General features: G+C 35.3%; 1 protein-coding gene across 7 annotated transcripts in view; it reads left to right on the plus strand.

Moving 5' to 3' along the window:
- The window catches only part of LOC123566555 (putative uncharacterized protein DDB_G0271606), a 148,016-nt gene extending 121,326 nt beyond the window's left edge, over positions 1 to 26,690 (plus strand). For 4 of the 7 annotated variants that reach the window (XM_045360767.2, XM_045360768.2, XM_045360770.2 and 1 more), the window contains one exon: positions 15,309 to 26,690. In XM_045360767.2, coding sequence (XP_045216702.2) covers positions 15,309 to 15,395 — 87 coding nt within the window. In that variant the 3' untranslated portion in view covers positions 15,396 to 26,690. Of the gene's footprint in view, positions 1 to 11,969; positions 11,988 to 15,308 lie in introns of all 7 variants that reach the window. The other 3 variants (XM_045360769.2, XM_045360771.2, XM_045360773.2) reach the window with 1 other exon arrangement.
- Positions 26,691 to 27,194: the final 504 nt, after the last annotated feature.

Here is a 27,194-nt window from a genome sequence, read left to right on the forward strand (position 1 = left end):
TAAAACCTAAACTTTAATAAAGAACATTTTTGGTCATACAGCCCTCATAAATGACACAGTTTAGTTCATACTCACTCTCAACAAACCATGGGGCAAGACCTACAAACTGACCTATAAATAGATGACCATGACCTTCTTCTGTCAGTATGAACCCGATTGCCTACAGCCCACATTTAGTTCATAGTCATAATTAACAATCCTTGAGGCAAGAACTGCAAACTGACTGATCAGTACCAACCCTAGTTGTGCATGGTGCTTGTTAGGTTCTTCCAGAAAACAAAATTGCACAGTTATGGGACGTTGGTTTTGTTACTATACTATATACATAGAGTCTGTATATGCAATCTTTTGCACACCTAATCTCCCAAACCTTTGCACACAATTTAATGAAACTTCACACAAGTGATCAGTACCAACCCTACTTGTGCATGATGCATGTTACGTTGTTTTAGATAAATATTCTATAGAGTTATGGGACTTTGTGTTTTGTTACTATGCTATATACATAGAGTCTGCATATGCAATTTTGTGCGCGCCTAATCTCCAGAACTATTGCACATAATGTAATGAAACTTCGCATGATACATGTTAGGTTCTTTTGTCTGCTTAGCCTGCGCTGTATCTGATAAAAAGTGGTTGCGTATCAATGTCACTTATCTCGCATTTTTCATGGAACTTGGCTCCTTGGCCACCATTTTATCTTTGTTACTTACACTTTATTAGTCCTGACTGGTTGAAAACCAGTTTCGGGGACTATAGGAATGCGCTTTTCCATCTGTCATTTCGTCCGTCCGTCCGTCCGTCTGCAATTTCGTGTCCGGTCCATAACTCTGTCATCCATGAAGGGATTTTAATATTACTTGGCACAAATGTTCCCCATAATGAGACGACATGTCATGCACAAAACCCGGTCCCCTAGCGTAAAGGTCAAGGTCACAATTGGAGGTCAAAGGTCAACAGGGCTTTTTTCCTGTCCGGTCCATAACTATGCCATGCATGAAGGGATTTTAATATTACTTGGCACAAATGTATCTCATAATAACACGATGTGTCATGCACAACTTTCAGACCCCTAGCTCAAAGGTCAAGGTCACATTTGGGAGTCAAATGTTTACATAGCACGAACAGGGTCTGTTTCGTGTCTGGTCCATAACTCCGTCATTCATTAAAGAATTTTAATATCACTTAGCACAAATGTTCCCCATGATGAGACGATGTGTCTTGCGCAAATACCGGACCCCTGGCTCAAAGATCAAGGTCACAAATGGAGGTCAAAGGTCAACAGGGCTTTTTTCCTGTCCGGTCCAAAACTCTGCCATCCATGAAGGGATTTTAATATTACTTGGCACAAATGTTTCCCATAATGAGACGACATGTCATGTGCAAAACCCAGACCCCTAGCTCAAAGGTTAAGGTCACAGTTGGAGGTCAAAGGTTAATAGGTTTTTTTTCCTGTCCGGTCCAGAGCTCTGTCATCCATCAATGGATTTTAATATTACTTGGCATAAATGTTCCCCATGATGAGGCAACGTGCCTTGCGCAACACCCAGAACCCTAGCTTAAAGATCAAGGTCACACTTTGAGATCAAAGGTCAGTGGGACTTTTTCCTTTCTGGTCTATAACTTTGTCATGCAAAACAGGATTTTAATATCGGTTTGCACAAATATACCTCTGGATAAGACAATGTGTTGTGCACAACACCCGAGCCCTTAGCTGTAAATTCAAGGTCACACTTGCAAGTCAAAGGCCAAAAGGGCATTTTTCCTGTCCAGTCTCTAACTCAACAATCCTTAAAGGGATTTTAATATTACTTGGCACAAATGTTCACCACCATGAGATGGAGTGTCATGCGCAAGAACCTGGTCCCAAGGTCTAAGGTCAAGGTCACACATAGAGGCCAAAGGTCAGATACAAGAATGATTGTTTGGAGCATTTCTTCTTCATACATGGAGGGATTTTGATGTAACTTGGCACAAATGTTCACCACCGTGAGCAACTCTTGTTTTTAGAATTACGTCCCTTTGTTTTTACTATAAATAGATTATATTGTAACTTACTTATTACTAGCCGTAGGGAAAAAATCCAGACCAGTTTTCTGTGGTACAACATGCATGTTACATTCAATTTTTAGGAGCATTTTGACCTATCTCTACCTGGTAAACAGTTTCTTGTGGACTTATATTATATAGATTTTTTTTCTTTCTTTTTTTTATACGCCCGTTTGAAAAACGGGACGTATTATGGGAACGCCCCTGGCGGGCGGGTGGGTGGGCGGGTGGCGTCCACAGACCTTGTCCGGAGCATATCTTCTACATGCATGAAGGGATTTTGATGAAACTTGGCACAGTTGTTCACCATCATGAGACGGAGTGTCATGCGCAAGAACCAGGTCCCTAGGTCTAAGGTCAAGGTCACACTTAGAGGTCAAAGGTCAAATTCAAGAATGACTTTGTCCGGAGCATATCTTCTTCATGCATAGAGGGATTTTGATGAAAGTTGGCACAATTGTTCATCATCATGAGAAGGAGTGTCATGCGCAAGAACCAGGTCCCTAGGTCTAAGGTCAAGGTCACACTTAGAGGTCAAAGGATACAAGAATGAAAACTTTGTCCGGAGCATTTCTTCTTCATGCATAGAGGGATTTTGATATAACTTTGCACAAATGTTCACCACCATGAGGCGGAGTGTCCTGCGCAAGAACCAGGTCTCTAGGTCTAAGGTCAAGGTCACACTTAGAGGTCAAAGGATACAAGAATGAAAACCTTGTCCGGAGCATGTCTTCTTCATGCATAGAGGGATTTTGATATAACTTGGCACAAATGTTCACCACCATAAGACGAAGTGTCATGCGCAAGAACCAGGTCCCTAGGTCTAAGGTCAAGGTCACACTTAGAGGCCAAAGGTCAGATACAAGAATGACTTTGTCCGAATCATTTCTGCATGCATGGAGGGATTTTGATGTAACTTGACACAATTATACACCATCATGAGACGAAGTGTCATGCGCAGTTCCCTTTTTTCGAATTACTTCCCTTTGTTGTTACTATAAATAGCTTATATTGTAACTTTTTCATTACTAGTCATAGGGAAAAATCGAGACCACTTTTCTGTAGTACAATATGCATGCTACATCCAATTTTGAGGTGTATTTTGACCAGTCTCTACCTGGTAAAGATTTTTGTGAGGACTTACAATTTTTTTTTTGATTTTTTTTTTTTTTTTTTTTTTTTTTTTTAAGATTAACTTCCCTTAGTTGTTACTATAAATAACTTATATTGTAACTTTTTTTTAATTGACTGTAGGGAAAAACCAAGACCACTTTTCTGTGGAACAACATAGATGTTACTTTCCAATTTTAGGTGTATTTTAAGGTATCTCTACCTGGTAAGGAGTTTTTTTGTGGACTTAGAAAAACAAAACACTTAGTTATTACTAAACAACCACACAGTTAAAATTCCATTTGCAAATACAGGTGCTAGAGTAAAGAAATTTGCTGTGACGGGCGTATATTGTGACATTCTTGCACTCTTGTTAAGGATTAATTTCGCTTTGTTGTTACTATAAATAACTTATGACACCTTTTTTGATAATCAGCCAAAAAAATGCCATATGAAAACAACTGTAGGTTTTTATATATATAAATTATTTTAATCAAAGTGTTTTGTTATAACATATTGTATATATAGTACAATATTGTTTATACATCATTGACAGATATCAGTTCATTTTTGAGTCGGCTAAACGCTGTCAAGCGTTTGACGACTCCTTGCTATCGCCCGATTTCTCATTCTTAAATGGCCTCACAACACAGCGAAGTGATGTAGTTCCATTAGATTGTCTCTAATTTCAAAGAGTTCATTGATCGAATGAAGTTCATTTATGTCAATCCTACTTGCTATGACCAATATACGATGTAATCTGTCATATTTATGACTTGTAATTGTGCAATACTCGAATAAAGCCACGTATTTTCTTCCGCGGTAACTCATTAAGCATAAACACGCATAACGATTCTGCGGGATTTGGTAATACATTTGCGCATATGATTATGGTGACGAATTTTATGCCCTTTTGTCACAAAATAGCAAATATGATGTTCACAAATTCAAATAAAAACTGCATATTAACTTATTAGCCAAATTATCCATTTGTTACCCTGTCCGTTTCAAAAAATAATCTTTAAAATCATTGCGCAAATAACAAATTTATTGCGCTGTGCATTTTATGCAGGCCTACCAAGCTTGCGTAACATCCAGCGAAAGACAAAATATAGTTCCAGAACATACTGCTAGTATTTTATTGAGTGGGTACCTCTGAAAGCATTGGAATGTCTCTGATCAAAGAGTTTACCACATCGATGAAATTAAATTATGACAGCTTCATTTTAAATGACCCGAATAAGATATGTGCAGTACGTAAATTCTTCCGCGAGACTTCGCGGATGAATACAAACTACATTCTGGACACTTGTCGGCGAACACGCGTGACCTGTTTATAACAACGCTTCTACGACTTTGCGTGGGTTGAATTTTGCAGTCAGTAAACGGATAAATTATCGGAAGAAGAAGCTCTTACTGGTTTGTTTAGTTACTACTGATATTAAAAATGATTTTATTTCTTATTTTTCGAGAAATAAACAAATCGGCGAAACATTAAATTGTATTTTCTTGTAGTTTTTGAAATCGAAAGTAGATCGTTTATGTTTGGCTGCTTTGACGAAACGAAACAATTTTTTTATGAAAAGATTTAAATAAGAGGTAATTTAACCGTAAACTTCAATGTCAGATACTGCCAATTGCTGCTAAATGTCTTCGTATCATCACAATTTGTAAAACATATTGTTGAAACTGGAGAAAAGTGTAATCGTATCCAGATATGATATTTTGGGTAAATATCGAGCTGTGTTATGAAATTTTAACATTCAAGTAACATACATGATAGATATTGTTGTAACAGAAATGATTCTAGAATTTATTTTTATAACACCTACATATAATCTATATCAGACTCATATTCTAGTCCTGAGGCATGATCTGAAAGTAAAAAGATGAAGTGACAGTCATACTTTGGATATTGTAATACTAGAAAGAATCTAGGTAATATTTAGAAATTGAAACATAAGAATTTCAGTTAAAATCCACCAAAGGCTGTATCAAGGGTCTACATATTCAAAAAATTCTTGTGGTAATACCCCAAACCCTACTTGCAGGAGGGGGTATCCTCCCACACCCTTCCCCCATATTGCCACTTTACAGTTTGATACATTTGCCCTTTTACCACCTGCGCAATGCCCATTTCAAAATCTGACTGCAATTTAAAGCGGAAAGAAACACCCCTCCCCACGCCCACCCTGCTACCGACCACGTAAAAATGGCTCAAACATTTTTCTGCCCAGTCTGGGCCTGTCTGTCTACATGAATCAAAATGGATAATTGAAAGTGCATGGACTTCGGGATTACAGACATGATTTTTAAGGGGTTAACAGGTCTGAAATAGAATAAATGATAGTTTTAAATAAAAAAGAACTGCATTTATTAATATCGGTTACACTATATATTGACACTCAGCAACATTTACATACATGTATCTCTAAACGCAAAAGTAAGTATACTTTAAATTGACATCACTTATGATATGATTGAACAATACCTAACATATGACAAGGCTATCGCCAGGCCCATTACAATATCTGTAAAATATCAGTTCTTTCGTCCATCCGTTACAAACTGTATGTGGTAATCCGCGCTGTAAAATTTTAATATATAAATTGTCATATTCAAATTTTATCATGTGCGAATATATACCAGCCGATAATTGCCTCTTTTGGCAATGATTGAGGCAAATGTTTACTGGAAAAATATATATAGTCATGGGCAGTATCTTAGTGTCAGCTGTCAAATTGTAGTTTGTACTTTCAACATTTTTATTTCTGCGAACCACTCTTCAATTTTAGAGAACTATATTAGGTTTAAATACTTGTATAATGTCAATCAAAGTTTTACTAGGCATCGACCGAATGTTCATTTCATTTATTGTAACAAAATCTCTGTTCAGTTGGGGAAAAAACTAAAAACAAACTGAAACTGGTAGACTATACTGTCAGTACATCAATCATTAGCCGACTCAGGCCCTTCAGGCCTTTGATGTTATACTGCGGTGCCTTCCAGTAGGGGACTTTGTATTGCATGGCAATACTTCATTCACTTGTTATTATTAGCTTTTGTGACCACTCGATGTCCATAGTCTGTTGTGTGTCAACATTTTTAAAAAAAATCTTCTTCTTCAAAACCACTGGTCAGATTTACACCAAATTTTACAGGAATGATCCTTGGGTGGCCCCCTTTCAAAATTGTCCAAAGAATTGAAATCCTTGCAGGACTCTGGTTGCCATGGCAACCGATAGGGAAGTCTTTAAAAATCCTCTTGGCCAAAACTGCAAGGCATGAAGCCTTGATATTTGGCATGAGACATCATCTAATGGTCCTCTATGGAGATTGTTCAAATTGTGCCCCAGGGGTGACAAGTGGCCCAGCTCTGGGGGTCCCAAGTTTTACATAGACTTATATAGGAAAAAAACTTTAAAAATCTTCTTTTCTGAAACCACAAGACCTGAGGCCTTTGATATTTGGTATGTAGCACTGCCTTTTGGTCCTCTAACTAGATTATACAAATTGTGCCCCTGGGGTAAAAAGAAGCCCCACCCCAGGGGTCCCAAGTTTTACGTAGACTTATTTAGGAAAAAACTTTAATTTTTGTTTTGTCTAAAAGCACAGTACATGTATCTAGGCCTTTGATATTTTGTATGTTGCATTGCCTAGTGGTCCTCTACCAAGATTATTCAAATTATGCCCCTGAGTTGAAAAGAGGCCCCACCCAGGGGTCCCAAGTTTTACATAGACTTATATAGGAAATTTATTTAAAAAATCTTCTTGCCTGAAGCTGCAAGGCGTAGGCTTTTGATATTTGGTATGTTGCATTACCTAGTATTCCTCTACCAAAATTATTCAAATTATGCCCCTGGGATGAAAAGAGGCCCTAGGGGTCCAAAAGTTAACATAGACTTATATAGGATTTTTTTTTCAATCTTCTTGTCTGAAAGTTCAAGGCCTAGGCCTCCGATATTTGGTATGTAGCATTGCCTAGTGGATCTCTAATAAGATTGTTCAAATTATGCCTCTGGGGTGAAAAGAGGCCCCACACTAGGGGTCACTTGTTATATGAGTTATATAGGAAAAAGTACTTCAAAAAATTATCAGATCATATTTCCTAGACTGTTTAATTATAATTACCTGATGACCCCAAGTGATTTGGGGTCACCTGACTGTGACCATGACCTACTGACCTACTTTCTTGTTTTTTAAGAGACAGCCTTGAAATTTGGATGACATGTACAGTTTTGCACACCAATCTTAAAACTGACTTTCAGTGACCATGATTGTGACCTACTGACCTACTTTCTTAATATTTTAGCATCAGTTTGACATGAAACATGCAGCTCATATTACTCAGGTGAGCGATCCAGGGTCATCATGACCCTCTTGTTTTAGGTCGTGTGTTCCCCTAGACTGTTTCATACTAAACACATTTGTTACCATTTCATGATTCAGTGTGTCATACTTGTGTATATATATATATCTCTCATTTCTGATGTTGCATGCCACTTCCCTGCTCAGTGTTACCATGTACTAACTGTCCGTAGGGGTGCAATGATATATCAGACTATAGATAAACTGCCATTCTCAAAGTTTTATTTTAAATTCAGATATGATTACAACCAAAGAGTTATAAAAATAAATAGATTAGCAACTTGGAAGGCATAATTATAGAGCAAATCGCGCCAACATCACATGGGGACTGAATATTATCTCATTTTACAGGTGTATGAAACAGACAGCAGAACGATACAGATGTGTCATGAAAAACTTTCTATCAGATCGTTTGTTTATAATGATAATGGTGTCTTTTTTAATGTTCTTAGTATTTTCTACACGAGGAAGGAATGAATTTATGATTGAAAGTCTGATTAATCAAGTGTTGTCGTTTGAAAATTGGACCCAATTCGGTTTATTATATGGCGGCCGTATCGCCAGTGTAATACTTTAAATAAGTGTCTGTTGATTTGATCACAATTGATCAAGTCAGCAAATGCTTTAGTAAGATACCGCGGTGACACTAACTTACGCGAGATTATCTCCTGTTGCCATTCTGTGTTTTTATGCCCCCGAAGGGAGGCATATAGTTTTTGAACCATCTGTCTGTCTGTCGGTCTGTCCGCATTTTTCGTGTCCGGTCCATATCTTTGTCATCGATGGATGGATTTTCAAATAACTTGGCATGAATGTGTACCACAGTAAGACGACATGTTGCGTGCAAGACCCAGGTCGGTAGCTCAAAGGTCAAGGTCACACTAAGACATTAAGGGATAGTGCATTGATGGGCGTGTCCGGTCCATATCTTTATCATCGATGGTCGGATTTTCAAATAACTTGGCATGAATGTGTACCACAGTAAGACGACATGTCGCACGCAAGACCCAGGTCCGTAGCTCAAAGGTCAAGGTCACACTTAGACATTAAGGGATAGTGCATTGATGGGCGTATCCGGTCCATATCTTTGTCATTGATGGATGGATTTTCAAATAACTTGGCATGAATGTGTACCACAGTAAGACGACGTGTCGCGCGCAAGACCCAGGTCCGTACCTCAAAGGTCAAGGTCACCCTTAGACATTAAGGGATAGTGCATTGATGGGCATGTCCGGTCCATATCTTTGTCATCGATGGATGGATTTTCAAATAACTTGGCATGAATGTGTACCACAGTAAGACGACGTGTCGCGCGCAAGACCCAGGTCCGTAGCTCAAAGGTCAAGGTCACACTTAGATGTTAAAGGTCATTTTTCATGATAGTGCATTGATGGGTGGTCCGGTCCATATCTTTGTCATTCATGCATGGATTTTAAAATAACTACGCATGAATGTGTGACACAGTAAGACGACGTGTCACGCGCAAGACCCAGCTCCGTAGGTCAAAGGTCCTAAACTCTAACATCGGCCATAACTATTCATTTAAAGTGCCATCGGGGGCATTTGTCATCCTATGGAGACAGCTCTTGTTTATACTTCTTTGTTACAACACAAGTCATAATATGAATTATTTTTATTTTTTTTTTTTATTACATACACGTTTCTGTTCCCCGTTAAGTTACACTGGTACCGGAAACGTCAATATTTTTCCATACACTGACGCCTGAATTTCATATCGGGTGCGTGACGTAATTCAGTGTGTGTTGTTGCACTATTTTTTTCTATTTAGTTCAGTATTGTCAATCCTATTCAGGCTATTGAACATATATATGATATTTACATGATATTTTTACGTGTACATGCGTATGTAATAAAAAGGTTATTATCTTTGCATCAGGAAATATGCACTCGTTCTTCAGCGGAAGAATATTGCGCTCCTAAAGTCACGCAATATTTCCGCTGAAGAACTCGTGCATATTTCCCGATACAAAGCTAATAACCTATAAATATTTGTTGTGAATTGTTTGTATGCTAACAACATAAGTTATCACTTTGTTTCCTTATTTTGGCACAGTCACCTTATACCAATTAATGTTCAAGATTAAGAAATAAGTCTTGATGAATTTCATTGAAGTGAAATGTTATATATTTACATTTGCTGTATGAAGTTACTGTAAAAATGTATATAGAGGAAGGATTGAATTATATTTTTTTGTGCATTTAAATGGTTATAAGTCACCAAGTCATTGCAATTGTTTAATTTGCCAGAAGTCCCAATGTGATTTATATCTGTATTGGTAAACATAGCCAAGCATTATTATGTACATTAGAAGCTACAGTAAAGCTAACATAGGGTGATACCAATAAAATTGTAATTATTATAATTAAAAATCACCCCTAAACATTGTAACTTTTCTGGTGCTTAATGGTCATTCATCTAATTGTCTTTGTCTCTGCCCTTCCTAAATCTTTTCAAAACTTTACCTTTAACATTGATGCTGTATCAAGTATAAGATAGTGAATTCTCCAAGCTACATAGCTTTAATAATGCTAGCTGCATGTGCTACTTGTAGAGTCTTTACAACTTTTGATTATGTCTGAATACTTGCATTATGAGTCCTTTTGCTTCAAGTTCAAGGCTTAGATGGCATTATAAGTTTATATATTGAAAATGTGTTGAGTACTTTCTGAAGTAAAGCATCAAAGGTATGAAGAAATTTAACTCAAAATCTCTCTTATAATAGGATTATTTAGATGCTTTGTTTTATATTGCCTGTAACCCATGTTATACATAGAGATACAGTTCTACATGTCTTTACCTCTTGACATTTACACATTTCTTTATTCTTCCTTCTATAGGCTTATCACTTTACCATGGAATATATTTGATGAGGTTCTACATCATTATGTCTTTGTAGATATTTATGTGTTTCTATAAGGAAGTATTTAGTGCCTGATAACTCTCTTATTGGTTAAGGCATGCAAATGTGGCACAGGTTTGTTATTAATAAACTTCTTTGTAAAAGAAACTTTTGATTAAGGGAAGAAGTGCCTTTGTAAGAGAACATGTGGTGGTGTATAGATAGTGGTGTGTAGGTTTGACTTGTATAAAAGTATTTGCTGCAACAGATTGCTCACTTTACAATAGAAAGTTTGTCAATGATTCATGTGAAATACATAATACATGCCTGCCAAGTTTGCTTCATATATATGAAAAGAATATAGCAGCTGTTGCTGATTGGATGTCAGACTTTTGCAAAATATATATTTACATATAAGGCATTGATTGGCTTTTTCTCCAGTTTTTTTTTTTTTTTTTTTTACAAAAACTTTCATAACATTCACATAAATATGTAATAGTGACCTCTCAATAGGTTCTTTGTACATACAGATATTTATGCTCATAGACTACAAGTACTGATAATGATTACCCAAGATCTATTCATAGTTAATGTCATTGCATCTGTGTTATGAAAATATTTTTGCATCTAAAATTATCTCTTTAAAATTCTATATTTTTAAGTGGAGACGATATACAGTTGAAAAGTTGGATCTATTTATAAAGGTTCTCTGCAATACCTAATACAATATTAGAACTGGGAGTAAGATATATGTTGAAGGAAAAGAATTTGTATGCTTTTACTATCTGAGATAAGAGTTAAATATTTAAGGTTCATGTAAAAGAGTTTGATTATCTCCCATAAAGTGAAGTTCCGTTTTATACCAAAGACATAATTATACAATCTAACATCTTTCACTTGGACTTGCGGTCAAGGCAATTTATTTGAGCCATTGATAGTTCAAGTATTGTCATATTGATTAGGTTGAACTTACCTGAGAAACAACTTCACTACATATCATAATAAGTAATTAGTCCCCTACCCGTGGAACACTGGCATGGACTATAGGAATACCATCTGTCCGTCTGTCTGTGCGCAAATCTGGATCCTGCAATTACTCAAAAGGTATTCAAGCTAGGTTCATAACATTCGGTATATGAATAGAGAGCAATATGTAGATTATGCACTTACATGGCTTATGCTTGTAGGTCAAGGGCCAAGGTCACTATTGAAAGTTTTCCACTGAAAAGTCGAGTAAAAATTATTTTTGCATAATTTTTATATGCATTGATGGATTATCTTAGTGCTTCACAGAAATGTTCCCGATGTTGAGACAATGTGCCAATACATGACCTATGCTTATCGGTCAAAGGTCAAGGTCACTATTGAAAGGATATATTTGCAAACTCAGCAACTTCTCTAGGAAGTGTTGCGTACTTAATCCGGAATAATTTTGGTATATACGTATGTTGCAGAGCTATAGTCTTTGAAGTATAAAATTCTAGGGGAGATAATGAAACATCTTGTATTATCCTGAAGTAATATAATATAAATGCTCTATTATTATTATTATCAAATAAATTGAATTACGTTCTCATTTAGCTTAACTAGTAGTATAAGGTAAGTAATATATGGCAAGTGTACTGCAAAACCCAGGGGAGTGGTTTACCTAAATAAGTAGAATAATATAAAATTTATGTTTTTAGCTTGACTATTCGAAGAATAGTCTAGCTATTCTACTCACCCTGGCATCAGCGTCGGCGTCACACCTTGGTTAAGTTTTTGCATGCAAGTACATACAGCCATCAATTAAAGGCATATAGCTTTGAAACTTTTTTTTTTTTTTCTAGGTCAATTACCAACCTCACTGGCATGTATTTTGAGCAAATTATGCCCCCTTTTGGACTTAGAAAATTCTGGTTAAAGTTTTACATGCAAGTTACTATCTCCAAAACTAATGCAGATATTGAATTGAAACTTTACATGTGTCTTCGGGGTTATAAAACTAGTTTTTAGCACCAAGTCCCATAACTCTGACCTTCATTTTGGCCAAATTATGCCCCCTTTTGGACTTAGAAAATTCTGGTTAAAGTTTTGCGTGCAAGTACATACAGCTATTTCTAAAAGGCATATAGATTTGAAACTTATTTTTTCTTTTTCTAGATTAATTACCAACCTCACTGGGTCAAGTCCCATAACTCTGACATGTATTTTGAGCAAATTATTCCCCTTTTTGGACTTAGAAAATCCTGGTTAAAGTTTTGCGTGCAAGTACATACACCTATTACTAAAAAGCATAATTATAGATTTGAAACTTATTTTTTCTTTTTCTAGATCAATTACCAACCTCACTGGGTCAAGTCCCATAACTCTGACATGCATTTTGGGCAAATTATGCCCCCTTTTGGACTTAGAAAATTCTGGTTAAAGTTTAACATGCAAGTTACTATCTCCAAAACTAATGCAGATATTGAATTGAAACTTCACATGTTCCTTCGGGGTTTTAAAACTAGTTGATAGCAACAAGTCCCATAACTCTGATATGCATTTTGGTTAAATCATGTCGCCTTTTGAACTTAAAACTCTTTTGATATTTAACCTTTTTGGGTAATATTTTCCTGCTTCTGGGACAATATTTCGAATAGTCGAGCTTGGCTGTCTTACAGACAGCTCTTGTTATTAGTGTTCTTAATACTCTCAGGCAGGATGGTTTGTTAGAGTAGACCTAAAAGTCTGTACTCCTGATTAATCTAGAAAATAGAAAAATGCATTCATTTCCTGTAAATGCACACTTACCATGACTGGTATTTCATTATAAGATATAAGGTATATATCAAATACAATAACTCCTTATTTGTCACCAGCTGTTACAACATAATGGCCAAGACCATTCCTTAATGGGCCTTAGATAAATTCCAAACAAATTGATGCCTTAGATTTGCTCAAAAATATTATATTTTCTTAGCCCTTGATGTCAAATAAAAAGTTATTTGTCCAGCTGTCTCACTGTTCTCCAGCCAATTATTTTGCAAAGAGGATTGATTTTTAAATAACATACCAACCACAGATTTTCTCCATAACAAGAAAATGTGTCACACTTAGTTCAGAGGTCAAGGTCACACTTAGATTGGAGGTGACTAATTGGGTGTCTCATTTGAAATCTATTAAAGGTTGTATTAAAATGGTTTTCCTTTTAAGCTCACCTGAGCCAAAGGTTCATGGTGAGCTGTTGTGAACGCTCAATGTCTGTCGTCCATCATGCATCGTGCATCGTGTGTCCCTCAACATTTTCTAAAAAAATCTTCTTCTTGAAAACCACTGGGCAGAATTACACCAAACTTCACAGGAATGATCCTTGGGTGGCCCCCTTTCAAAATTATTCAAAGAATTGAATTCCATGCAGAACTCTGGTTGCCATGGCAACCGAAAGGAAAAATAAAAATCTTCTTGTCCAAAATCACAGGGCCCGGGTATCACATGGTTTATATAGACTTATATAGGGAAAACTTTGAAAATCTTCTTGTACAAAACCACACGGCCTAGGGTTTTGATATTTGGTATGTAGCATCATCTAGTGGTCCTTTACCAAAATTGTTCAAATTATCCCCCTAGGATCAAATATGGCCCCGCCCCGGGGGTCACATGGTTTATATAGACTTATATAGGGAAAACTTTGAAAATCTTCTTGTACAAAACTACATTGCCTAGGGCTTTGATATTTGGTATGTAGCATCATCTATTGGTCCTCTACCAAGATTGTTCAAATTATCCCCCTAGGGTCAAATATAGCCCCGCCCCGGGGGTCCAAAGTTTTACATAGACTTATATAGGAAAAAAAGTTTAAAAATCTTCTTGTCTGAAACCACAACACTTAGACCTTTGAAATTTGGTTTGTAGCATTGCCTTATGGTCCTCAACCAAAATTGTTCAAATTGTACCCCTTGGGTGAAAAGAGGCCCTGCCCTGGATTTTATATAGACTTGTATAGGAAAAAGCTTGAAAAACTTCTTGTCTGAAACCATACGACCTAGGCTTTTAATATTTGTTATGATGCATTGTCTAGTAGTCCTCTACCAAAATTGTTCAAATTATGCCCCTGGGGTTAAAAGAGGCCCCGCCCTGGGGTTACTTAGTTATTATGTGAGTTATATAAGAAAAATACTTAAAAATTCATCTGATCCTATTTCCAAGACTGTTTAATTATAATTACCTGATGACCCCAAGTAATATGATGTCACTTGACTGTGACCTTGACCTACTGACCTACTTTCTTGTTTTTTAAGATACAGCCTTGAAATTTTGATGACATACACAGTTATTTACACAAATCGTAAAACTGAATTTCATTGACCATGAATGTGACCTACTGACTTTCTTAATATTTTATCATCAGTTTGACATTTGAAACATGTAGCTCATATTACTCAGGTGAGCGATCCAGGGTCATCATGACCCTCTTGTTCTCTCATTTGTCCATAAATAATAGTTGAAAGCATGTTGCTCGTTAATACTTTTTTCATTTGTTTATTCCTGGTAGAGTTAAAGAACAATTTATTTTAATATGATAGAAAATGGTTTCCAGCTAGATACAAGAAATACCTATTTACCTTTATTTGCTGGTACCTTTGTTTTAACGCTGTGTTATGGTCACCTATTTGCTTTTGTTTTGGACTTATGTACTCTTCTGGTAGTATCAAAAGTATATATGGAAATATTGGAATGGGTGGGGTTAGGATGTTAATACTGACTTTAGGTAAACATTGCTTAAATTCTCCAATTCTGGTGTAATGTGTTCAACTTCCATTTTTTCATTATACACATTCTAGTATTAAGTTCTATGAGTATCATTCAATATGTTAAATTTAATTCTGTTACTGAAAAATAAATGTAAAGGGTTTTAGAGAATCTGTGAAATACTCTTAATCTTTTTTTTTTTTTCAGAAAACTGACAGACTGAGGCAGAATGATGATGGTATAGATGAGATGTTCCAGCGTGATAGAGACGTGGCAGCGGCACCTCCTCAGTGATCTACAGTCATCATATTGACACTCTGTGATCTGTTGCTACACATCGATTTCATCATACACCTGTCCATTTATATCTTTCATATCAGCAAAAATCACACAAATAGTTTCTTAAATCATGTGGCATGATTAGTTACCTATGTCATGTAACATGATTTGTTTCATAAATCACACCACATGATTGGTTCCCAATATTGTGTTTCATGATTGGTTATAAGTTGTGTCACAATATTAGTTTTGAAGATTGTGTAACAAATATTTGTGTCATGGATCATGTTATGTACTTTGTCTCAATGAATGTTACTGACTAATGATGTGTTTTGTTTAACAGGTTATGTAGTTTTTAAGATCACATCAGATAATTTCATCTTTTATACCAATGTCACTTTATAGAATAGGTAGTGCTACTTGTTGGAGAACTAACACATGGAAATCTCTCTTTATATCAAGAAATTTGAACTCAGCTCAATTTTTGGGTCCATGACTTTTGTAAATATGGGAGTTAATTAAGATAGTTATGGGTTTTCTCTTGTTTAATGAGAGGTATATGTATTCATAGTCACTCAAAGCCAAAACAGTTGTAATCCTATTTTATCATAGTTTTGCATTACATGATATTTGTCATATCTTTTATAGATCTCTTTAATACCTAACATTGAATTCCAGTGGTGGTAACCATCTAATGTGTATATATTTGTTACATGGTGGCACATTATAAATATTCAGAGGAAATTCCAGTGCATCTAGTTGATGGTATTGCATTTATGTATTTGTATTAATTTTGCAGATGTTGCATTAAGTGTCTAAAATTGTTATATATTAGTGTTTCATTATTCAGATGTTCTGCTATGCATTATTTTGCCTAATATACAACAATGTATGAGATTTTAGGTATGAGAAGGTATAAATCTTCATAGTGGAGGTTGTATTGTTTCCATCAAATCTTCTCTTTTCAATGTGAATTCAATAATAGGGGGAACTGATTTAACATCTGTGCAATCATTTATTAATAAATGTTTCACTGGAGGACAATATTTATATACATGTTTTACATAGTGATTATGCATAACCTAATAAATCCAATATTAGATTTTTTAAAAATACTATAAACACTAGTTTGTATGTTAGTAATAATAGTTATTAAGTTACCTTGAATTATGTTATAGGTGTTGTTTATTATAGAAATTCTTCTGAATTCATCAGTGAACATCATAGTTTAGTCTTAGCTGCAGTTCCTATATAGGTAAAAATGATACAGAGAATATTGCTGTGTGTTGTAGAGAATCCTGTAGTTTCATTCTCATTACTTTTAAGGAGAGACAAAAAGCTTATTTTAGAACAAAGAAATTGAATGATCCAAATTTATCAGTTTTACTTTTCATTTTTAGTTTCTTCAATATGGCAAATTTATGATATTTTAAGATGATATAAACACAAGAAGTTTAAAATATACTTGAAGTATATGTAATATACAAGTGTTTTGAATTAGAAAGTGAAGAATGATCTTTTAGAAGGCTTCACAGAAGTTGCATGTAGCAAAATTTCAACAACTAAGATGAAAATTGATTAATTTTTGGAATATATTTATTGTTTCGCACCTTTATACCATTTTTAGCTCACCTGTCACATAGTGACAGGGTGAGCTTTTGTGATCGCCCTTCGTCCGTTGTCCGTCCGTCGTCCATCCACAATTTCTTGTCTGCACGATAGAGGTTTCATTTATGATTTTATTTAAATCAAACTTGCACACAACTTGTATCACCATAAGATCTCGGTTCCTTTCTTGAACTGGCCAGATCCCATTATGGGTTCCAGAGTTATGGCCCCTGAAAGGGCCAAAACTAGCTATTTTGACCTTGTCTGCACAATAGCAAGTTTATTTATGATTTGATTTTTACCAAACTTGCATACAACTTGTATCACCATAAGATCTCGGTTCCTTTCTTGAACTGGCCAGACTCCATCATGGGTTCCAGAGTTATGGCCCCTGAAAGGGCCAAAATTAGCTATTTTGACCTTGTCTGCACAGTAGCAGCTTTATTTATGATTTGATTTTTACCAAACTGGCACACAACTTGTATCACCATAAGATCTTGGTTCCTTTCTTGAACTGGCAAGATTCCATTATGGGTTCCACAGTTATGGCCCCTGAAAGAGCCAAAATTAGCTATTTTGACCTTGTCTGCACAATAGCAGCTTCATTTATGATTTGATTTTAACCAAACTGGCATACAACTTGTATCACCATAAGATCTTGGTTCCTTTCTTGAACTGGCGAGATTCCATTATGGGTTCCAGAGTTATGGCCCCTGAAAGGGCCAAAATTAGCTATTTTGACCTTGTCTGCACAGTAGCAGCTTTATTTATGATTTGATTTTTACCAAACTGGCACACAACTTGTATCACCATAAGATCTCGGTTCCTTTCTTGAACTGGCCAGATCCCATTATGGGTTCCAAAGTTATGGCCCCTGAAAGGGCCAAAATTAGCTATTTTGACCTTGTCTGCACAATAGCAGCTTCATTTATGATTCGATTTTAACCAAACTTGCACACAACTTGTATCACCATAAGATCTTGGTTCCTTTCTTGAACTGGCCAGATTTCTTCATGGGTTCCAGAGTTATGGCCCCTTAAAGGTCCAAAATTGGCTATTTTTGCTTTTGCAGCCATATAGAGACTTCATTTATGGCTTTATTTGATACAAACTTCCAAAATAACTTCAACGACAATAATTTTTGGATTCCATGACAAATCAGATCCAAGCATAGGTTCAGAGTTATTTTATATCTGATTACCTCCACTGATTGTAATCAAAATGGATTTATATCGGTAAGTACTTATAGGACTTATTTGAAATTTTATTATTGTTATTAGTTGGACTGAGACAATCAGGGTAGATAACTATGAACTGATTTTATGTCAAATTACCTCCCTTTATTTCAAATTAAAATGGGTATATCTCCATAACTTATGAAGATACTGATCTGAAATTTCATTTATGTCAACAGATTTATTTGGCAGATCCTTCTTTTCTTCACTTACAATAATTTTTTTTTCCTTAATTACTTCCCTTTTATGTTACTATAAATAGCTTATATTTAGTAACTTTTTTATTATTGGCCGTAGGGAAAAACCGAGACCACTTTTCTGTGGTACAACATGGATGGTACCCCCAATTTGTAGGTGTATTTTGACATATCTGTACCTTGTAAGAATTTTTTTTTTCTTTTTGGTTAAATTTCTTCCCTTTGTTGTTACTGTCCTTTGGACTTAGATAATTTTTCTGAGGACCTTCTTGTCCTCAAGTGCAATGATAACAGGTGAGCGATATAGGGCCATCATGGCCCTCTTGTTTTCTCTTATTTAGTGATTTAATGAGCATTTTAGAAGTACAAAAAAATGTCCAGTAACATAGGGGAATTTGTCACATGACAATTTTCTAATTATGCCCCTACCAAACATGTTGGGGTGCGGGGGGCTATATAGGAGTCAGTTTTGTCGCGTCATGTCCCGTTGCAACCCGAAACCTATATCTCAGTTATTACTAAATGGATTTGATTCAAACTTAAAATAGATGTTCCACCTTATCACCCACATCATGTGACACAAGGTGCATAACTCTGACACCAATTTTTCATGAATTATGCCCCCTTTTACTTAGAATTTAAGGTTAATTTTGATGCATTTTCACTATATCTCAGTTATTACGAAATGCATTTGTTTCAAACTTGAAGTAGTTGTTCCACATCATCACCCCTATCTTATGACACAAGGCTCATAACTCTTGCACCAATATTTCCCGAATTATGCCCCCTTTTTGCGTAGAATTATACTTGTATAGTGTTTTGATACACTTTATCTGTACCTCTCTTATTTTTTGATATTTTTAACACAGACTCAAACTATTGTGCAATATTCATCCACCATTGGAGTCATTAAACACTCCAATGACAGTTCTTGACAGATTTAAATGTTTTTGGTACACAGGTGTGACATCATAAAATACATGTAAAGTTCGACTTAAGTTTGTCTACAAACCACCAATTTTATATGTAGTTATGGCCCCTTTCCAACTTAAAATTTATCAAACTCATTGTTGCTGGACAATAACTCATGAAAGGCTTGACAGATTTAGATAAATTTTGGTACACAGGTGTAACATCATAAAATGCAGGTCAAGTTCGATTTAAATTGCACCTTTTTATGGCCATGTCTTACGTGGGGGTATTCGTCACTCCAGTGACAGTTCTAGTTTTCTTATTGGATAGGATATTCAGTATATTTGCAGAACATATGGCATTATGAATAGATTCTGAAAGGCTGGAGAAGTTTTTTAAAAAAAAAAAGGGAATATATGGAGTTTTCAACGCCAGTCAGCAAATACATAGGGGTTATAATTCACAAAGTGGACACCAGATGTAATATTTTCACCAAACTTTAGTGACATAGATGCCAGATCTGGTGTTCATAAATGAAAGATAGACAAGTGAACAATTATTTGATGTATATGTTTGCAAAATGTGATTTATACTGTTCAAATGAAAGGCGTTTTGTTTCAGTAACCCAGCAATTAAGGCTACTGCAATATTCTTGATCGTTGTAATGTTTTGTGCCATGGATACTTTTGTAGTATTTTGTTTGTTTTTTTCGGAGGGGAGGGTGGGGGTTGTATATGTATTAATAATATATATCACATTTATTTGAAGTGAAAAAGTTCAAAGTATGTTGAATAAGTAATTTAAGTTTTGTTTGATGACAAAAGAAAAGAATTTTAACGGTTAAGGAGAAATAATGTTATCTTAAACTTGTTCAATGTTAAAAACTTAAATATGCACTGAAGTTTCTGCTAATATATTTATATTTCATACTATATTCACATGTGTTTTTGTATGTATATTTTTACCATGCAATTCAATGCATCAAAAGTTCATTTATGTTGTTATATTTTTTTGGGACATTTTTTGAAGTTTTCTTTTACTTCAGTGGAGAATGTTACAATCTAGGAAGTCTTATATGATGTGATAACTAATTTTTGAAGAGATCTATGTTCAAATCCAGTGAATGAAAACAGTTGTGATATGGTATAGAGTTCTTTTCTAGCTCACCTGAACTTTGTTCATGGTGAGCTATTAGTATAGATGGATGGTTCGGTGTACTGCAGTCCGTCTTCCTGTGAATGGCATCAACATTTTTTACTTAAACATCTTGTCCTCTGAAATTACTGGTCAGAATTGCACCAAACTTGGTCAGTAGCATCCGGGCATGGACCTTCTGACTTCTTCTTATAGAGCTAGAAATAAAAAAACCTTTAGACAACTTCTTCTCATTAACCACTTAACGGATCTTCATGAGACTTGGTCTATAACATCATTATAAGGTCTTCTCCCAATTTTGTTCACAAATGGGGGCACTTGGCCCCATTTAACGACTAGAGCTAAATTTAAAACACATTTAAACATTAGCATCATTGTAGGTCCCTTTCCCAATTTTGTTCAAATGCTTGGCCCCTTTTAGGGGCCAGTAGAGCTAAAGAGAGAAATACCTTTGACTTCACATGAACTGCTTGATTGATCGTCATCAAATTTGGTTTGTAGCATCATTGAAAGGTCCTCTCCCAAATTTGTTCAGAGGTAGTGTTTTGCCCTTTTAGGGGCCACTAGAATTGAAAATAGAAAAAAGCCTTTAAATGACTTATTCTGATGAACCACTGGCTGGATCTTCATCATACTTAGCTTGTGGCATCATTGAAAGGTTCTCTCCCAAGTTTTATTTTCAAATGGGGAGGGGGTGGACTTGGCCTCTTTTATAGGCCCCTAGAGTTTAAAATAGAAAAACCTTTAAATGACTTCTTGGATACTCATCAAGTTTGGTCTGTAGTATCTTTGTTATGGTTCAGCTTGATCCCTTTTTGGGGACACCAGAGTTAAAATTAGACAAAAAAGTCAAACAACTTTGTATTAGGAAGTATGCATTTTTAGGGAATCGCAGCAAGATATAGAAAAGAAACAATTTTTTTTTTTAATGAACTGCTCAAAGGATTTTCACCAGACCTGGTTAGGAGCAAGGTCAGATGGTCAAGGTTCCCTTCAGGTGAGTGACTTGGGCCCATTTGGGCCTCTTGTTGTTGTTTTTTTCTTTGAAATAAGTCTCGATGTCTGTTCAAATGTGTCGGTACATATTATGAAACTTTGTCTCTTACTGTGGAACTTCATAAAATACCAGAGTTTGGTACAAATCATAAAACTTTTTAGGTATATTGTCATGATACTCCCAAAACTACCAAAGTCAGTAATATATGGTACTTCTTAACTTACAAGGGCTAGGTACTTCTCATGGTACCTTTTAAGGTACCAGTGCTAGGTACCGATCATGCTTTCACTTGAGACTTTGTTGTCTTCCAAGGAAACAGGTCTTGAAAAGTTATAAAGGTTAATTAAATATGATTAAAAAAGTTACCACTGAAGAATATTTTTGATCAGATAATGGGATTTATTTGTGGGTTTATTGATTTTTTGTTACGCCTGAAGGGATGTATTATGTTTTGACGCTGTTGTCTGTCTGTCCGTTAGAAATTTGGTGTCCACTCTGTCCCCTTGAAGGATTTCAAAGAAACTTGACACAAATGTTCACCACATCGAGACAACATGCAGAGCACATGTTTTGGATGGCTCGCTTCAAGGTCAAGGTCATATTACTTTGTTTTGTGTCTGCTCTGTAACTCTTGAACTGCTTGAAGGATTTTAAAGAAACTTGGCACAAATGTTCACCACATCAAGACATCGTGCAGAGCGCTTGTTTCGGATGGCTCGCTTCAAGGTCAATGTCACACTTAGGGGTCAAAAGTCATGCCTTCGGGCGTATATTGCTCCACATTGCGGTGCTCTTGTTATATTTTATAAGAATGCTTTTGCAGTTATGCTTGTATAGTTTCATGTAAATATTGAAAATGCTCATTTTATATTGTAAAATTATTTGACATATTGTTATATATATTAACTTTAGTTTCCATGATATTAGTGTTTCTGAACAAATCTTAATAATGAAACTACTTGACTGTTGGAGAAAATGTTATGGGACATTTTTCTTCCAAATCAGAAAATGACAAAATTATCAATTTGAAAAGGTGGAGAAAAGTGCTAAGTGTAATTTTATGTACTCACTTTTTAACTGTGAATGGTTTGTTCAAAATTGAGACAGACAGTGTTGCCTTCGAAGACATTTGTATTTAATGCAGTTTACAAGGAAGTCTGTTTAAAAGATGTTCTGATGAATATTCCAGAAATATTGTCAGATAAACTTGCAGTTGTGATGTGACTATAAGTACTGCTCAAAATGTTATTGTCAACAAAACAAATGCATAGATCATGGGCAAAATGCACATTGGGAGAAGTATAATATATTGCCTAATTACTCTAGATGTTATATAGTTTATTGCATGATGAAAGTTTATCCAACATATTACACTTTTTTTCCTGCACAGAACTGTACTTGCGTACACATTAATTCAGTCCGTGTGTTGGCCAAGGACCAGTAAGGGTTGGTAATCAGGCCCGTAGCCAGAGGTTAAAAATAGGGAGGCACTTTCTAGGGGGTCCGGGGGCATGCTCCCCCTGAATTTTTTTTTGAGGGTGCCATTTTGTGTGTTAATGCATTCCAAACATATTTTTGTTACTTTTAAAATACCAGTTTCGGAAAAAATAAATTACATTTAAAAGATTTGTGTACATTTTAGTTACATATAGATCTGCAGAAAAATAAGAATTTCGAAATAGCCAACGTATTTGCGATTATTGTCACCCTAAAATGCTAATTTAAAGGCATATGGTCATGCTTGCTTGGTTCTTACATCTTCTGTTGAGTAAATGTATTATTATATATGTTCATTTATAATTTGTTTGTTTGTTTTGGGTTTAACGCCATTTTTCAACAGTATTTCAGTTATGTAATGGCGGGCAGTTAACCTAACCAGTGTTCCTGGATTCTGTACCAGTACAAACCTGTTCTACACAAGTAACTGCCAACTTCCCCACCTGAATCAGAAGTGGAGGACGAATGATTTCAGACACAACGTCTTTTATCAAATCATCACGGAGAACATACGCCTCGCCCAAGGCTCGAACTCGCGACCCAGAGATCAGTAGGTCTGCGCTCTCCCTATTGAGCTAAGCTGTTCATTTATAAACTATTTAGCATGTCTGAAGTGAAATGAAAATTTGAAAGAAGCAACGTAGTTTATGCATATACAAATACAATACAGATATGTAATACAAATGTACTTAATACATAATATATTTTGTCAATCTTCTTAAAATAAGTAATATTACATTTTTGAAATTCAGCAACAACAAAAAGTTTATACTTGGATAAATAGTGTGTATGACATGTCATAAAGTTATACTTATAAGTTAATCAAAATAAAAAAATCTGAAATTTTTATAAAAAAAAAAAGTTTAAACGGGAAGATTCCATATACTTACGATAAGGCCACGCCAAATTGATAAGTTGTTCATCGGATTTTTTTCTGAAAAATTTGAGGTGGCGAGCGAAAAAATAATTTAAATATTTTTTTTGGTTTTTGAGAAAATCAGGAGCGAGCGAAGAGCGAAGAAATATATTTGTCTTCATTTGGCTCTCGACTAACTAATAAAGACCTTAAAATAGAATGTATAGCCCTTTTAAATTAAAAAGTAACTCCCCAGGGATTGAGAAAATCTAACCCGCAGACGCACAACAAAGCGAACTCGTGAAAAAAGGTATTAATAACATTGTCATACAGTACACTGTAATCTAATATCGAATCGAATATTTACTGCTATGAAAATGTAGCACTCTTAGCTGACTTTACAAAGTTTTTGATACATCAAATATGTATGTGAGTGTTGCTAGATCTATTAAAGCTTCTGATTTGAAACTTGGAACAGTTATTTACTGTCAAAGTCTACTCCAGGAGAAACAATACTCTTAAGTCTGAATCTAGACAGAGTTATGCCCCTTTTTAACATAGAATATTTTTAATTAAGTTTTATATAATGAACAATAGCTCTGTACTTTAATAGCTTCTGACTATTATGCCCCTTTTACTGGCAAAGCTCTGATTTAGAAAAGTCGAGCATGATATCTTATGTACAGCTCTTTTTTCTAACTTTAAACTTTCATAACATATTAAATTTGTTGAAACAAAGTCTCAATTAAAGTCTGAAATGGAGATTAACGTGCATTAACATTAGTCTACTAAATGATTGGAAAATTTGAAAATCAAAACTGTCCTGAAAACAACTCGTAATGTAAATTCCTTACCCCACCAACTTTCGTATGCAAATGCTGATCATTTGGACAGGAAAAAACAGAAAACAGATAAGTGACATGCATCAATAAGTATTTACCCTTACCAAAATAATGTAGATTGATGTTATCAAACAAATTAGTGTTTTTCTTCATCGAGTTTTCAATGAAATAAATCGATTTTTGTAGTATGTAATTTGGTAAACATTAGAAGAAAATGGCGTAACTGCATAAAGGGAAATAACTTTAATGCAACTAAATATAAGTATGATTTATTATAGACGATGTGTGCGTAGTACGTATTTATTTTGATTAAATTCCATTTGAGAACAATCTGGGACTGGAAGTATAAGCATTTATACACTTTTACGTCCGTAAAAAGTAGCACACCAAAAAATTTTGGATTGATTTTTTTCAATGGGGCGAGCGCAAGCCAAAAACAAAAAAAAAATTATTTTTTTTTTTGTTTCTGAAAATATACGAGTGGTAAATCCGATGAACAACTTTTTAATTTGGTGAGGCCTAAGTTAATAAGTGTTTCTGATATAAGTTCTTGACTATTAAGTGACCGTATATTTTTTAGAGTAACCTGATAACGAAGTTTTGAAGTGCCGTACTTATAATTGTGACTTTTTAGATATTAATCGTAACGCTTCGGTCTTCTCCGAGTTAAGTTAAACTAACGGGCGCATAGCTTGTAAGAAAACTATGCTATAGTGTAATTATTTGTGATATTAAAAACAAATGGGAGAAAATAGTTCAAACAAAATAAAATGAAATAATAGTGCCCAAGCTAGGTTTTGCTTTAAAAGATGGTACCTCAAAATATACTTTTTTTTTTCTCATAATCTTGGCAGGTGTCTCCCTGTGCCTCTGTGTAGCTACGGGCCTGATTTGAAGTTTTACCTGGTGACAATGCCAACCAGGTAGCCCGCCCGCTTAGCTCAGTAGGTAAGAGCGTTGGTCTACGGATCGCGGGGTCGCGAGTTCGATCCTCGGGCGGGGCGTATGTTCTCCGTGACTATTTGATAAACGACATTGTGTCTGAAATCATTAGTCCTCCACCTCTGATAATTCATGTGGGGAAGTTGGCAGTTACTTGCGGAGAACAGGTTTGTACTGGTACAGAATCCAGGAACACTGGTTAGGTTAACTGCCCGCCGTTATATGACTGAAATACTGTTGAAAAACGGCGTTAAACCCAAAACAAACAAACAAAAACAATGCCAACCATGTTGAAATTGATTTTAATGTTACATCAAAATATTTGTTGGTGCTTGCACAGCTACAGTAATAGATCCTCTAAGAACTAATTAATATTTATTGTGAAAGTGCATATTTTATAAAATTGAAATATTTATTGATATAATTTATAATTTTGCTTTGCTTAAACATTCCATGTTTGTCCAAATGGTAGTTGTCATGTAAATATTAATGTAACAGTTAACTGAAAACGTATATTTTTTCCCCAGAGTTTACTCACTCCTGTTTAGCCATCTAATCTAATCAATGTTTTTCAATTACAACTGTATCAATTTTTAATTTGGTTTGAAAAATGACAGCTTGTATGTTAAACTTGCCAATCAAATATATTTCAGTAAAGACCTGCAAAAGAAAAAAATTAAATAATATTTAATTGAAACCTACTACGTGTATAAATAGTGTTTAGTGTTTATCGGGGACAGTCATATCGGATATGTTACTTTGGTTATTACAAACAGTGCATACATGTTGTCTGTTATATGTACAATGTCTGCCTTCAACTCTTTCAGCCTTGGTCATGTTTCTGTTAAATTTCTTGAGTTGAACAAAAGGAGTTTGTGCATACAAAAATAGTTGTGTATTAGTAAAAACTACCATAACATTCTTGTTTAATGAAAATTATTTCCTTCAAAAGTGTTTTTCATCAGCAACTGTTTCTCCTTTTGTTTATTTTTATGCACTTTTGTGTTTATTTTTAATGCATTATAGAACAAATTTGTGGGAATATAAATAAAAACTTACAGGAAAAATATTTGAAGTTTGTTATCTGATTGAAATGGTGGGGCTGAGCAGGACTATGGTTTCTAAATGAAAAGCTTATAAATCTGAATTTTCCTCTGATGGGATTTTATAGAAATAATCACCAGTTGAAATATCTGCCAGAAAAGCCAGAGAACACTAAAGTTGCCAATGATGGCAGTGCGACGAGAAGACCAGAAAATCCTCTTGAAAGGCAATGGGCATAATTATGTCTCCCACACCACTGTGGTGTGAGATATATTGATTTACTCCTGTCGTGTGTGTGTGTGTGTGTGTCAGTCTGTCGCAAATCTTGTCCTCACTCTTTAAGTCGAACATTTCTTACCCGATCTTCACCAAACTTGAACAAAATGTGTTTGCCAATAAGTCCTCGGCCGAATTTGATAACTAGCCAAACAGGCCCAGGCACTTCGGAATTATGGCCCTTGAATTACTGAAAATACTGATGCCAGTGATACAGGTTTTGGTGCATGTTTGACTCGGATACATAATTACA

The sequence above is a fragment of the Mercenaria mercenaria genome, chromosome 8, assembly GCF_021730395.1.
Source record: "Mercenaria mercenaria strain notata chromosome 8, MADL_Memer_1, whole genome shotgun sequence".
Lineage (NCBI taxonomy): Eukaryota > Metazoa > Mollusca > Bivalvia > Venerida > Veneridae > Mercenaria > Mercenaria mercenaria.